This window comes from Temnothorax longispinosus, chromosome 3 (genome assembly GCF_030848805.1).
Source record: "Temnothorax longispinosus isolate EJ_2023e chromosome 3, Tlon_JGU_v1, whole genome shotgun sequence".
Classification (NCBI taxonomy): Eukaryota; Metazoa; Arthropoda; class Insecta; order Hymenoptera; family Formicidae; genus Temnothorax; species Temnothorax longispinosus.
Window position 1 is genome coordinate 5,219,038 of NC_092360.1, and position 15,589 is coordinate 5,234,626.

A 15,589-nucleotide genomic window follows, 5' to 3' on the forward strand; every position below is an offset into this window, starting at 1 on the left:
CCTCTTCGTCTGTTCCGCTGCTCGAGAAAAAGCGATCTTATCGTTCGCTCTGTACACGCAATTGTGTTCGCGTTTTGCAACAACACGTTTCAATTATCTGTACAACACGGATACGAAAGGTGTTCAGAATTTCTACATATTCATGATTTTACGCAGTTTAGATAAATCATATTGGACTATACATATTGTGTTACTCTCACCATGAAATCGGCCTGCAAATTAACAACTCATAATGCATGAATAATGTATGCATATTCGGACTTTTGACATTTATAATGAAATATTAAGATAAATATTTCTATGAGACATGATTGTTTCAGAATATTTCTACCTTCAAATATATTTATAATAATTAAAACATTTATTTATTTTACAATTTTACAAGATTTTATTTTATAGCTCACTTTATATTACATTTACGAAAAAAATATCTTGAATTTTTTAATTTAATTTTGCAACGCATACTTTCGAAACTTTCTATATACATAAATTCATATTTCGTGTAAAACTTGCGTCAAGTATTTGTTAGAGTTAACTATTGTATATTATCGATAATACAGACTTAGATAATTCTAGAGAAATTGTTTCTCAACTTTTTATTTTTTAATGTAAATCTTATTACATTCAGGGATATCACGTTTAGCATTTGCAAGTCGATTTATGGCTCTAATGCGTCATGGAGAAAGTCACGCATCGACGTGGTATCAAGAATAGTGGAAAGCAGAGCTAGCTGTCGTCGGTCTTAATTAGTGACGTTTGAATATGCTAAAATTGGTATTGAAATTTATTTACATTCGGCTATAATTAGCTCTACGTGTTAACGAATTCATGAAAGTTGTCTGCAAATCAGTACGCAAATTATTTAGTGCAGCAACGCCATCCCGGTGAATTTCACCGAGCATGCTTCAAGGAATCAAAATAATTCGACAAAAATTTAATGGCCTTGTAAATCATTTTCATGATTTTTTAAATAGAATTTTTACTCTTATGGTCGTTTACTTCTAAAACGTTTAAAAAAATCTTATTAAACGTTTGTACGATGGCTGGTGGGTTTCTTATCAAGGCCGAAGGCGTATGCCGCTTTGAAGTTAGATAAACGAAAGAAAGATGTTTACATTATATCTATACAAACTTTACATTGCTGTGACACATGCACGTAACATAAATTTTATGCTTCTAATGTTGGATAAATATAAAGTTTTTTTAATGGAAAGAAAATTCCATTTCTCAATGAATGTGATGAAAATTGCAATTATTTTAATAGCGCAACGTGCGCTTTTAGCGCAGCTGATTTAATACAACTATATTAAACATGTACAGTGAACGTTTTTTTCCTCTTATTTTACTCCCGATTTTGCTGCTGCAATCTTAGGCCGCTTCATAGTCGGTTCTTATATTATTTAAGACCATCTTAAGCACGATCTTAAGATGTTATGAACAAATCACAGAGCCATATTAGCATCTTAAGACATTACTTAAGACAGTCTTGAAATAAGAACCGATTATAAATACCGGCCTTCCAGTTTTGTAAAAAAAAAAAACAAAAAAAAAACAGAAAGTTACAAACAATACCTAACTGTGCCATTGAGTTTAAAATTTGATGAAATTGCAATAAAGTACTGTAAATGGGGATAATATTTTAAAATTACAGATGAATCAACAAAATCGGATTGCAAACGAAATGTATATTTAGTCTGTTTGTGCTAAAATGGCAGTGTCAGCTTAACAAACTTACAAAACTCGTGAATGCTTTTAACACTTCGTCGACAATCCTAATTTAGTCTTTTGTTCCCGAGAACGCTGATGATTTATTAAATGTTTTTTTTACATAAAATGGGAAATGTAACCGCAATTATTAATTTAAGAAGCGACACAATTCATCAAAGATTTTCCTTTACACAACGTGAATCTAGTTCCTCGAACTTATTTCTTTCACTTCGCTGTATCACGCGAAGTATCCAGATGTGGATGCCCGAAATGTTTGATAATCGGAGCATCTGGTTTTAAGGATCGTCTTAGAGCTGGGAATCTCGACAGCTGCTGCACGACAGGATCTTTTTTTGTCGTCGAATTCAAGTTTTCGAGTAAACACCGAGCGGGTGCATTTATTCAAGCAACGTTTGGTGTAAGGCGATTCTAATTGACCACTTTCTCTCTAATCTTTTATTCACGCGAACGCGCAGTACATCTGTATCACGCACTGCTCATTCACAGACAGGAATTTACCATGTTTTAATAATCTTAATTTTCCAATTAATTACTACACTTAACTATATCCTACATGATAAATCATTGATCAGATTGACGATGATTCTTCAGTGTTTTATCAACGATAATTATTGGACACGTGGTAATTGGAATCTTGAAAGGCGATAGATAAATTGAGGCCGGATATAATTGCGACTCTCGCGCACCTTTCAATGATAAGCTAATACCTTGAATGAAAAATTAAAACCGCGCTTGACACACGCACGCGAGAACATTATTATAGATTGTTACGTATGAAATCATGATCTGAACGTTGTCATCTTATTAAATCCGTTATTCTACATCGCCAGCGTAGCCTTTTAATCACCATGTAAGATCGTCTAGAATGTCTAGATCCTGCGATTTATTTTTGTCAAAGCGTCATCGTGACTCACAACAACGACCATGCATATAGGTCTCAAGTGTTGGCGATACTCCGAGGACCGTACTGACCGCGAGCGTCGCTTCCGCTAATTAAAATTATAACTGTCGTGTAATAAAGTACAATGAAATATCGTCGTCTATATACGTACAGGCCTGATTGTCTAACCACAGAAATAAACCATCTTGTGTCTTATTAAGTTAACCATTAAAGTCATAAAATGCGAGAAGTTCTAACGACGATGCTTTCTTGAGTGACAAATTTTTATGTAGGTATGATTATATCTCGACTGAAAATTTGTACAATTTCGAGGTACACGCATCAAGTTCGAATTGTGTTGCGTACGATTTAATTAACCGTATCTATTTAATTCAACACTGAACTCCTTTTCGCTTAAACAATATATCCGTTTGCTCGTCGGTCGGCAGCTTTTTCGGGAGTTTCGGGAGGGATAGAAAGGTGGAAAATAAATAGGATACTTACCAAAGCAACGACCGGTAGTAGCTGAATGTTCAACAACTGACTGTTAGTCGATTTCCGCAATCGCGAGTGTCCCAATTCGACATCCTGTTTCGCGCGCCTTTTACGCAAAAAACCGTGACTTTTACTCGCAGTTCAGTAGCAACAATGAGGTAATCAGCGCTCGGCCAATGCAATGGTTCGAGGGTCTCGCTGTGACGTTCATATTGACCCTCATCGTTGCTGTATACGGTGACAGGATCTGTCTGTCTCCGCAGGTACTAATCGCAGGTTGAGACCGATACCTGGAAACTCGTTCCACCAACTCCTGTGTCAAAAGTTTCCTTTTATTCACGAAACACTGATTGACGAAAGTGAAAGATAATTTCTGAGAGTTTCATAAAACGGCCCCAAAACTGGTCCGCGTTGTTTCTCCTGCACGGTGAATCCTTCACTTTCTCTTAAATCATATTTTTGTAGCGATTCTTTTATTTTCCTTTGACCCACACCCACATCCTGGGAGATAAAAACCGTAAATCAAATTGACGCATTCCCGTGGACGTTTCGCGTAGGTAAAGTCGTCTTGTAAAATCGATTTATTTCCGATGAAAATGAATTTCACGCGCTTATCACATTTTTTCCACCGAACTCCCTGATCGCTGTCTCATCACGCTTGGACGCGAGCCCGAAGCTACCGGAGCAAGTGAGCAGGAGTTCGGTTACGCCGGTTTCGTGTAAAACCTCGAGGGGATATCGTGTGTAAAGCGTAAACTCTTTGTCCTGTTATGTCGTCATGCTAGGCCTTCTACCGCATGTTATATATATAGATATACGTATATATAAGGCTCATGGATATATTCAGCGGTGCTCTGTGCGAACAAGGCAGCCGCGAGCCGGTACCGGTGCAGTATATGTATACAGACTCGAACCGGACTCGGACCTCGATGAGGATTCTTCTGTTGTCCGTCTCCCTTTCTCTTTCTCTCTCTCTTTCTCTCTCTCTCTCTCTCTCTCTCTCTCTCTCCCCCCCCTTCCCCTTTCTTGTTCTCTCTCCCCCGCGAGATCTGTTAGCGTCAGGTATATCGAGTGAGTTTCTTTGTTCCCCGGTTGGAAGCATCAACTATTGCGAGCGTAACAATGATTCGAGCACATCGCGAAGTACGGAAATCGAAACTTTACATAATTATGCGATCCCATCCATAGGAGACCAGTTGAGAAGATAATACGAGCGAATCGTGATGAGCCGCCTTTTTCTTCCGTTTCGTCTTTGCGCTTTTATATGAAATATCTCTAGAATTACGCATTTCAGATTTTATTGCGTGACTGATAGATTTGATATGGATATATTTCATGCATATAATATAACTTTTATTTGAATCTTATTATAACTATGGATATATATATATATATGTTTCATGCGTATATAATTTTTATTGTAATTTTATTATAATTGCACTGATACCTGATATATTTACAATCTTAATCTTTAAATATTGATTATGTCACCTCTTATACTCATATAGATTCTAGATTCCAGTAAGCGTAAAGATATTTTAAAAGAAGAATTTGAAGATTTTTCTCCCTAATACAGAAACAATTGCAATTTTTTCGATATCTTGATTTATATATAGCTGACACCATGACATTGATATAGATTATAAATATTAATACGAGATGATACAGAATGATTTACAGTGATTAATCGCGACGTGGTCATTCGAGACCGGCGATTCGCGGCTTATAAAATGTACTCGGCGCGGCGATGGATATTTGCTAAACAAACGATTTGCATAATCAGTTGTTTTGGTGAAACGATATGACGACACGTCGAGAACATCCGCGTTTTGATACAAGCGAGATGCTCCAGGCGTGCGAATGCGCATGAGTTTTATTTATTTTTTTTTCCTTATTCGCAGCGATTGGCCGACTGGTTTTATTCTTGCGAAAGTGATAAAGGCGAGCGCGAAGGACAACTCTCTCGACTTTCGCAGCATAGTTACATAATTATCTATAGCTATGAATACCGACGCACGTTATCCGTGAAGATTAAACGGAATAGTCATGCCAGAGGCCGAGGAGTATGACTTTGCCGATGTTCGGCTCCGGCTCTCGAGGCGGTATTCAAACGTGCAGGATGTTTCTATTCTCGTAGCGCCGTCGTCGGATCGAAAGGTTTTCATTGTACGAATCGTACACGAGACATTACTTGCCGCACTATACTTTTACGCAAGATAACTGACATTAACGAGGGAGTCGCTATTTGTCGATTTTATTTTATTTTATTTTTAACTTCTAGAGCGACGTGGACGATAATGAAATGCTTGTACCGAGCTTTTATTTAGTTTTAGCGGTAATCTTGTGAAGAAAACGAATATATGTACGAATTATTAAATATTAAAAATATTTGAACATAATTGACTCTTTAGCGGGATATTTAACTACTATTATATCACGTATTTAGACGTTAGTAAGTCTTACTTAATTATCTTTACCTCTAATTATTTAATTTAGTATCATATTTTGTGATTGCAAGGAACTTTCATAACCGATTGTTGAACTAATGTGCGACTTAATCCACTGGCATCCTCCACCTATACAGTCGTTTCGCGGCACGCAATTCACCGTCAAAATCCCCATGTTGTTTCTTCATTAGCATTGCAATTATGCCCACTTTCCAAAGTTTGTAATGGCGATATGCGCACGCGAGCACTATCAACATTTTCCAAGTTTTCTAGGCTTTCTTACAGTTACGCGTTCTACACAAGCAATTTTGTAATACAATTTCCTTACATTTCCATACCTACTTATTAAATTTTATATAGTAACTTTGCGCTACATTGATAAACACTGAGAAAAAAATTTTTAGATCCAAGAAAATATTTCTTTGAATAGTCCTAATAACATATTTACTTAATATAATATACATATTTATTTAGAATTATATATCTTTACTTAAATTAAGTAAAAATATCTAATTCTAAATAATTATTAGGACTATTCAAAGAAATATTTTCTTGGATCTAAAAAATTTTTTTCTCAGTGAAGAAATATTAGTCTACTTTTTTAAACGGTCGCACAATCGCATTTAAAAAACAGATGTAATATCGAAACTTATCAATAAACGTTATTGTATGTAGTTCAATTTAAACGTAATTATAGATCGTTTAAAGTGGGTTTTAGTCGTAATTAAACCGACAATTGTATCCTCGCGATAGTCATCGTCGAAGTAACACGCGAGTTCGCACATCTTGAAGCCTATTGTTGTGAATTTAGGGCGCGCAGTCGTTAATACAGAAGCGATCGTATCAGCCTCTATTATATGTGCTCTTATCGCATATGCAAATTCATGCAACTTCGCAAATGTGTACCAACAAGAATGAAATCTGTAACAAAGGCACGCGTTATATTGACCTATTTCCATAAGAATGGTTTCCTTCTCGTTTCGAGCGATTAAATGCTTTTTCGAAGTTTCCCGAGGAGACTTTCTTCTCGGTTTGTAGATCGACAATTATAACTGTTATTATCACAAGATCCATTGTCGTGGAAAACGCGAGACACGTGCTGAATCGCACGTGCACTTTACTAATGTAGGATAATCGAAAAAGGAGCATTCTATCGCGATCTACATATACACGAAGAGAATTTTTGTTATATTTTACCCTTAAATTCACTACAAAGGGACAACTTGGCAACCGAGGAATTTTTATAATATACAAAAGACATTTTACAAACAACGTGGTAAAAATTACCAAGCAGATTGGTAAATTTTGAAAAATTATTGAAATTTCCTAGATATATTTTAGTAAAATTAATCAAACATATTTTATATTTGAATGTAATAGATATTAATATTTTTTATTATGGTAGATATTAATCAGAATAGCTCGCATAAAATTCTTGGTGGTACATTTTGTCCCACAACTACCATGATTTCATGGTAAATTTTAAGAGAAAATTCTCTCCGCGTACATATTATAAAATACAACATACCATAAAATTGATTTATTTCGATGTGTGTAGTGCAAAGGAAAGAATTCACGCGTTTTCGGACAGTACGGCTGTCGGTAGCGAGGAAATAGCGAGGAAATAGCGCGAATAGAGAAATCGCTCCGTCTCTCGATGAGTTAAGAATACGGAGGTCCAACCGTATCCTCGTGACTCATTCATAACGCGCGTAGCGCGTATGTTACAGGACCGCCTCGCCTGCGCCCGCGCCGACGAGACGCGTTGTCTCAAAGGGAAATTGCCGCTGGCGGATGCGTGGAATCAAATAGGACATCGCGCGCGGGGCATTCTCCGCGTCGTCGGGAGCATACCGACGACGCGGACATACGCGCGTGCTTATTAATAGCCGCCGCTTAACTCGATGGTTAACTTCGATGGGGAAAGATATGATCCGTCTCGCGCGAGTCACGATCGGTAACGGAACCGGTTCGCGGTCTTTTGTGTGACTCGTACTAGGCGTTATGCGCGGCGAGGAAGTGAAAGCAACGCTCGCGGGACAATACGCGGCCGTGGACTGTCCTGTCGCAATGTCGAATGTCGAGCTCGATTGAGCACCGACGAACGATACCGGCGACAAAAAAAAAAGACTACTTTGACTTGCGTAATCCTCTTAGATCCTCCTTTGATTTATTCAACTCATTAGCGCGTAGGCTGCTTTTGAAAGAGAATCGTATTTTCTTTGCGATCACCGCAAGAAAGATACCGATACATGATATCGTATCATAAACTCATGTCAGATCGCGCGAACAATTAAAGTTATATTTATAGAATGTAATTTACGCTTATAAAAGCGTAATTCAAGTATTTCACCTTGAAGTGAGAATACAATATAACGGTATTAAATCTCACATTCTTCAACGCAGATTAGAAAAAATGTTACACTGTTCAACAAAAAAGCTGCACAAGAATGAGATTAATCGTTTTCCGTAATTTTTTGGACGCTGAATATGGTTCCCTTTACAAAATTGCTCTATCTCGTCATGATTTTGAGAAATTTGCAGTTAAAGTTGCAAAAAGAGCTATTTTAGTGTATCTTGGCATTATATTAGAACTATGTGACGTGTTGGAATAGTTATTTGTGTAACAAGTGAGGTAAGATGAAAATTCATCATGAAATTTTCATCTTTACACACGGCTTACACTCCCTATTTTATGTTGCAAGTGCCTGGAAAGTGTCCCATTACGTACGCGGAGCGTGCGTAATGGGACACTTTCCATGCACGTGTTGCATAAAAGTTTTATTGTAATCAAAATTGTATGCCGTTAGGACTTTTAATCTTTAAAAGGAATTTTTTGTGTCGATTATGGTTAAATTAAAAATAGTCGAATTTTTACTTTTAATATCCATTTTAATGATAAATTCCTGACAATAAAATGAGGATCCTAAGATGAAAAAATGTCGAGATGATATTTTTTTAAACGAGAAGCATTTACAATAGACAGTTCGAAGCGATAGTCAACTGTAATTTAGAAAGTTGTTAGCGGAGAATATAGCGTGATAACGTTCGAAGCGGCAATTGCACAGCAGTCTACGATTGTCGTGATGACTTAACGCTATCTGAAATAACTTCTATTAAAGGAGTCGTTGAATCCTCTCGATAAAAAAATGTCACGAATGATCGTGCTCGAAAAAGTAACACGACGGTCACTTGATCGATTTAGAAATGTTAATGGACCGACAAGGAGTATGTCACTGGACTTGCGCGACGTAAAAAATTGATTATTAATATCCGAAACGTGTTCCAGGTGGCAAAGAAATCAAACGCGAGTTAGAATATTTGTGAGACAGCCCGCCGATATATCTTGATAAGAGCTACCGTTTTGCGTGTCGGTTTCCAGTTTCCAGTTTCATCAAACACGTCGATCGTTACTCGACGACTGGCTCTTAGGATACTAATTAATTTTAATACTGGTTTCGGAGAGAGATAAATGGCCGACTTTTCCGTTCCAGAATTTTGTTCCGGTCTGCTGAATAGCACATATTTGATAGCTGGGCAATACAATCTTAGTCTTCTCTAATAACACAGGCCCACAAAAAAAGAAAAGTTGTCTGCGCCATGGACTAGACCATGGTATTCCTATGTATTTTTGCCTGCTAAAACCGAATATGACCTCAGTTTTGCCCCTACACGTCAAGATTTTTTTCTACAGCCAAAAAGAAGGTGAGCAAAACACCTTGTTTTTGGCTGTAGAAAAAAATCTTGACGTGTAGGGGCAAAACTGAGGTCATATTCGGTTTTAGCAGGCGAAAATACATAGGAATACCATGGTCTTCTAGTCCATGGCGCAGACAACTTTTCTTTTTTTGTGGGCCTGTGTAATTATACAAACCGAATAATTTGAGCAATTTTAATAATAATTACTTAATTTTGCTCGTGAATGAAATCGAAACGATCGAGATGTTTAAGTGGCGTTTCTACGTTAACAAATATGATATAAAACGATATATAATTAAGATGATAAATGTAATATATTAAATTGACAAATGTAATATTAAATTCCGATCTCGAGATAAACGAATGTTGCGTGAACTTTGTTATTTAAATGATTTCAAATTCGTGTCAACAATATTCTACAGTCATCGTATGACAAGAGATTGTATCTCTGATCCCTGATTGAAATTCTTTTCCAGAGGGTAAGGTCGAGGTGTCGAGGGACGACAAATATCTCAGCACTTTGCAACACGGTAAGGTGCTGGGTGAGCTCGCGATTCTTTACAATTGCAAGAGGACAGCGACGATCACTGCTGCGACTGATTGCCAATTATGGGCCATCGACCGGCAATGCTTCCAAACCATTATGATGAGGACCGGCCTCTCGAGGCAGGCCGAATACACGGACTTCTTAAAGAGGTAAACCAGCATGCTTTTTTATTATCCTGACGGACTTCGACCTAATGCCGTCAAGTGCTGCCCCGAGTAAATGGACGTTTTCTTATTCCGATGAACTTTGACCTGATCATTGTTGTATTTGATAAAATTGTTTAAATTTTCCAAAAATTATGTCATTATTTTAGTATATCCTTTCATGTGTTTTGAGAGTTGAATATTCTTTAAATAAAAATTTTAAAACTACATTTATATAAAAGTTATATTCTTTCGCACACGTTTCCGATGAGAAAGATAACTTTCGAAAAATAGTAATAACTTTAATGCGACAGACAATAAAATACGATGTCATCCAACGTTTACTTAACGATTCAGTTTACAGCACAACTATCGCCAATGATTAATAAGGCACCACTAAGAGATAAATTCATATAAATTTACATATTTTTTGTGCATTTAAGTCAAATAATGTGATGTACCAATATTTCATTATCCAGATTATTATTATTATTATTATTTTAAGTAATATTTACGATTGGGAGTTATAATATTTTTCGTCAAGAGAAATGATAGCTTTGTGTGTAACCTATTATGAGAGAATATCTTCTAATAAAAACTTGTAATTGAAACAGTTTGACGTTGTATACTTTCAAAATTGACGCATGTTTTTACGTTTCAGCGTGCCAATTTTCAAAAACCTGCCTGAGGAAACTCTAATCAAAATTTCAGACGTTTTAGAGGAGGTACGAGTTGATTCTCTTAGCAAAACATATCTTTTGCTACATACTTTTGCTATATCTGGATTATATAATTGTAATTTATTTCATATTCACAGACGTTTTACAACAATGGGGATTATATAATAAGACAAGGAGCCAGGGGGGACACATTCTTCATCATCAGTAGGGGACAAGTACGCGTAACAATAAAGCAGCCCGATACAACGGAGGAGAAGTATATTAGAACTTTAAGAAAGGGCGACTTCTTCGGCGAAAAGGCTTTACAAGGGTGAGCATAATTAATGCTATTATTACTTTTATGTAATAGTTTTCCTTATTGTGAAAAAATTGAAATCCCATGTCATTTGTACTGTCTTTTGTTGCAGTAAATTTAGCTTGTGTCAAGTTTATACTATTGTTTTTCAATAAAATATTAAAAATTTGCACTCTATAAATTCAGCAAGATTAACACAAATATATGCTAATTTATTTCACTGTTATAGAGATGATCTCAGAACGGCTAATATTATCGCTGATGATCCAGAAGGAGTGAGCTGTTTGGTAATAGACCGCGAAACGTTTAATCAATTAATCTCATCCTTGGACGAAATTCGAACGCGATACAGGGACGAGTTGGTGGAACGTAGGAGGTGACTATATCTTTTGTTAACTATATTAAAATTAGAATCATATAGATAAGTATTAACTGGATTGATATAGATTGAGCTATATAGATTATGTAGTATAGTTATCGTTTATTCATCGAGTTAACAATTACATTGCCGCGGGCCGAAGCGCGTACATCGAGGCTTCGTACGGAACTGCCTGATACTCCAGAATTCGGGGTTCGCCCCTCCGGTTTACGCTGTTACCGATACTCGGTCTCTTAACTTCTATAGGAATACTATACTACAGATTATACTCATTATTATATGTCATAATTATGTTCCACGCTTAGCATTAGGATGGGACAATAAACTGTACATTCCAAGTAAGTTGATTAATAAAAATAAAAATAGATAGATATGTAAAAACAAAAATAGATATATCAGTTTACTGTTAATGTCGATAAAAAATTATCGATATTATCAGTAAATTGAATTAAATAAAAAAGCAGCGAGGAGAATAAACTTATTTGCAATTTGTAAATGTATTTAACTTTTTATAACAGACCTCTAATTCGTACTGATCAAAAGTATATTCAAATCTTGTGATTTCTTTAGATTAAACGAAGAATTCCGAGATGTACGGTTACAAGACCTTCGGACTATTGCGACTCTCGGCGTGGGTGGTTTCGGAAGAGTTGAATTAGTTCAAATTGCCGGAGACAGCACACGATCTTTCGCTCTGAAGCAAATGAAGAAGGCTCAGATTGTCGAGACGCGACAGCAACAGCACATTATGTCAGAAAAGAGGATCATGAGCGAAGCGGATTGCGATTTTGTAGTCAAACTATTCAAGACTTTTAAAGATCGAAAGTACCTCTACATGCTGATGGAAGCTTGCTTGGGTGGCGAGTTATGGACCGTTCTCAGGGACAAGGGACATTTCGACGATGGTACTACGCGCTTTTATACTGCATGCGTTGTGGAAGCATTCGATTATCTGCACTCCAGAAACATCATCTATAGAGATCTTAAACCGGAAAACTTACTTTTGGATAATCAAGGGTAAGAATACATTCATCTGTGTAATAATAATGTATTATTTCAAAAAAATTAAGGAATTTTTACAGACATATTAAGACATTATATTATTTTCATATTATTATTTTCAATACATCGAAAAACAGATGCTCCGTAGTACTTAGCAGATGGATTTAGATTTCATTGTATTATTTTTTTTTAGATATGTTAAACTTGTGGATTTCGGTTTTGCCAAACGGTTGGATAACGGAAGGAAGACGTGGACTTTTTGTGGTACACCAGAATACGTGGCACCGGAAGTCATTCTAAATAAAGGTCATGACATAAGCGCCGATTATTGGTCCCTTGGCGTTCTCATGTTCGAATTACTTACGGGTACGCCTCCTTTTACCGGCGCTGATCCAATGAAGACGTACAACATTATCTTAAAAGGAATCGACGCCATAGAATTTCCCAGATCCATCACGCGTAACGCAATGGCGCTCATCAAAAAGCTTTGCAGGTAAATTATGACACGCTTTTACGTATTAGAATATTTCATATATGTATATTCTTGGGTAAATATTTATAGCATAACAACATGTTTGTTGACTGCAATACGAATGTTAAACATTCAAATTTCTCGAACAATAAACAAATTGCTCTGTGTGCTTTCAGGGATAATCCGGCAGAACGTCTTGGATATCAAAGAGGCGGCATCAGTGAAATACAGAAACACAAGTAAATATATTTCTTAGCATTTTAAGGATATAAAAGAATATCATAACGATTTATTTTTATGAATCCATTACAGATGGTTCGATGGCTTTAATTGGGAAGGTCTGAAAACGAGGACTCTGGAGCCCCCAATACTACCCCGTGTTCAAGGCTCTACAGACACTGCGAATTTCGACGCTTATCCAGCTGATTCCGATCCACCGCCACCCGACGATATTTCCGGTTGGGATAATGACTTTTAACCCAAAAAGTTGAAGGGACTTCTATTTAATATTCGCGTTTTTACTAGCAGGAAATTGTAATAGGACGTAACGATCTCTCGATCATACGAGATAATTGGCGACACCTGCATTTATTTATACTTCTCTCGTACTACGTGATATACAGATTACAGTCGCATGTTATCATATTTTTACATTTTTTGTCATATCTCGCAGTATAATCGTGATTCGAACGAAGGAAACTGCACTGTGATAAAATTTAGAATTTTTATGAATTTCGGATGATAGCAAAAATTTAAAAAGAAAGCTTTAGTACTGCGAATCTTGTATTTATGTCGCGTCTAGCGGGCTCTAGAAATATCTTCTCCAGTGTTACACATTGTAATAAGATACGTATGCAAGTGTCAAGTGCCATTATTACCTCGAAGAGGTAAATTCATACATGTCATACTTGTGCTCAGAAACGCGGTCACACGCAAGAAACAGTCAGCTCAAGTCCAAGGGACCTCTTGCCATCCATTTAGCTTGTCAGAATGTGCATGTAGCTCGATCGGTCAGATGTTAAATTTTTTATGGCAAGTTCATTGTTGTTTGATTTACTTTTTAGAGTTTATTGTAATAATTATATTTTAATTAATTATAAATAACATGACTATTGTAAATAATGAATTATAAATATCATATAAATTTTAAATGTGGATTGTATATTATGCAATATACATAAACCAATACTACCTTTTGAACATAAACAAAGTTTTATTAATAACAACTGTAGGTGTGGCTCCAAGAACCAACCAATTTCGTTTTCTTCAGTGACTTGTATCATTTAGTCACTTTTCTAATAGTAAATAATAAAAAGAGGGAAAGAAATTATATAATTATTTTATTATACTTGCGAAAAGCGTTATCTCATATTATAAATAATATAGCAAAATATTTGAGAATAAGATTCAAATATATGGCGTACTGTATCTTATTATTTGAAAAAATTAACTTGGCTGGTTCTTTCTCTTTTAGCCAGACCTCCAATTGTACCGGATATACATAAACGCGTTTATTGACTTTGTCTATACATATAAAGTTCTCATATTTCGAAGAATGGCGAATGAAAGGTGAAAATACTATGAACAATGTTTTAACACTTTAATAAAATTACGAAAATTTAATATCGTTATTTCTCTAGCACTTAAGTAGTTATGTAACAAATTATTTTTCTTAAAACGTGCGAAAAAGAAAAGCATAAGTGCAATTATATAAAAATTTTTTTCTTTGTTTTTTAGATGAAAAAAAAAATTTTTAAGTTTGAAAAGTAATTATTCGCAAAAGAGAAAAAAAAACGCTATTTATACTAATAATAATGGAAAAGAAAAGTGTATATAATAATAAAAAAAAAGAAGATAAAATGAATGAATAAAATCAGTCAAATGGGAAATAATTAATTTATCTATGGACAAACTATGTAATTCAATTCAAAATTTAATCGCTTCATTGCGTATTATCCGTGCTTTAGACTCGTATCGGTCTCGGATTAAATTTAACAGAGATAAACTTTATTATAACAAATCACGTAGTCACATAATGCTAATTACAGCGCTGATCTGTATACGAGACGTTTTAATACAGTCGATTCTCGGACAGTAACCAAAGAAAAAGAAACAAACTTGATCATCAAAATAAACAAATATTGACGTTTTCGGTCATCAGGCGAGTTTATATGCCTAATAATGGTTTTATGAATTTTATACATTTCGCCTTTATGTGTTTTTGAACCACACGCCGATTACTACCCAGTCTTGAAACGTATAGATTGTGCTAAAGCTGGAAATGTAATATGATATAAAATCAATGATCAATTTAATATTATATGATACTAATAAACATCTTATAAGTTTATAAGAAAATTGCGAAAAATATCCTGATCTAAGATTCAAACCCAGACCTTCCTACTAATATAAGTATCAATTGACGACAATATTCATATCAATATTCATTTATTCTGTGTTATACGTATATCAGTCATTATAAGTGTTAATAATCCTCTCATTGGTTAATAACGGGTTCTAATTCAAATGAAAACATTTAAATTAATTTTTTTATACTAATTATAGATTTCGTTTACACGTCACTAATCGGGTTTAATAACATCCATAGTTATAACTTTTCTGTCATACGAAGATCTCCCCTGCATTCACGTCAGAACTTTTCAATAAAACGTTTAATTTCAAAGATTTGCAAAAATACCATAAAATAACAAACCTGTTATTGATGTTGCAATGACTACTCTTGTAGAATTCTCGGAGATCACCTTTGCAATGATACGTTATCTAATACTCGGACGTGGTTTGGCAGTAAATAAGTAAAAAAA

The 15,589-nt window shown here is 35.4% G+C and overlaps 1 protein-coding gene across 5 annotated transcripts in view; it reads left to right on the plus strand.

The window, feature by feature from the left end:
• The window catches only part of For (cGMP-dependent protein kinase for), a 40,129-nt gene extending 25,245 nt beyond the window's left edge, over window positions 1-14,884 (plus strand). For all 5 annotated transcript variants that reach the window (XM_071772835.1, XM_071772839.1, XM_071772840.1 and 2 more), the window contains 8 exons: window positions 9,726-9,945; window positions 10,601-10,664; window positions 10,757-10,929; window positions 11,144-11,290; window positions 11,864-12,310; window positions 12,489-12,788; window positions 12,944-13,006; window positions 13,080-14,884. In XM_071772835.1, coding sequence (XP_071628936.1) covers window positions 9,726-9,945; window positions 10,601-10,664; window positions 10,757-10,929; window positions 11,144-11,290; window positions 11,864-12,310; window positions 12,489-12,788; window positions 12,944-13,006; window positions 13,080-13,245 — 1,580 coding nt within the window. In that variant the 3' untranslated portion in view covers window positions 13,246-14,884. The remainder of the gene's footprint in view (window positions 1-9,725; window positions 9,946-10,600; window positions 10,665-10,756; window positions 10,930-11,143; window positions 11,291-11,863; window positions 12,311-12,488; window positions 12,789-12,943; window positions 13,007-13,079) is intronic.
• Window positions 14,885-15,589: the final 705 nt, after the last annotated feature.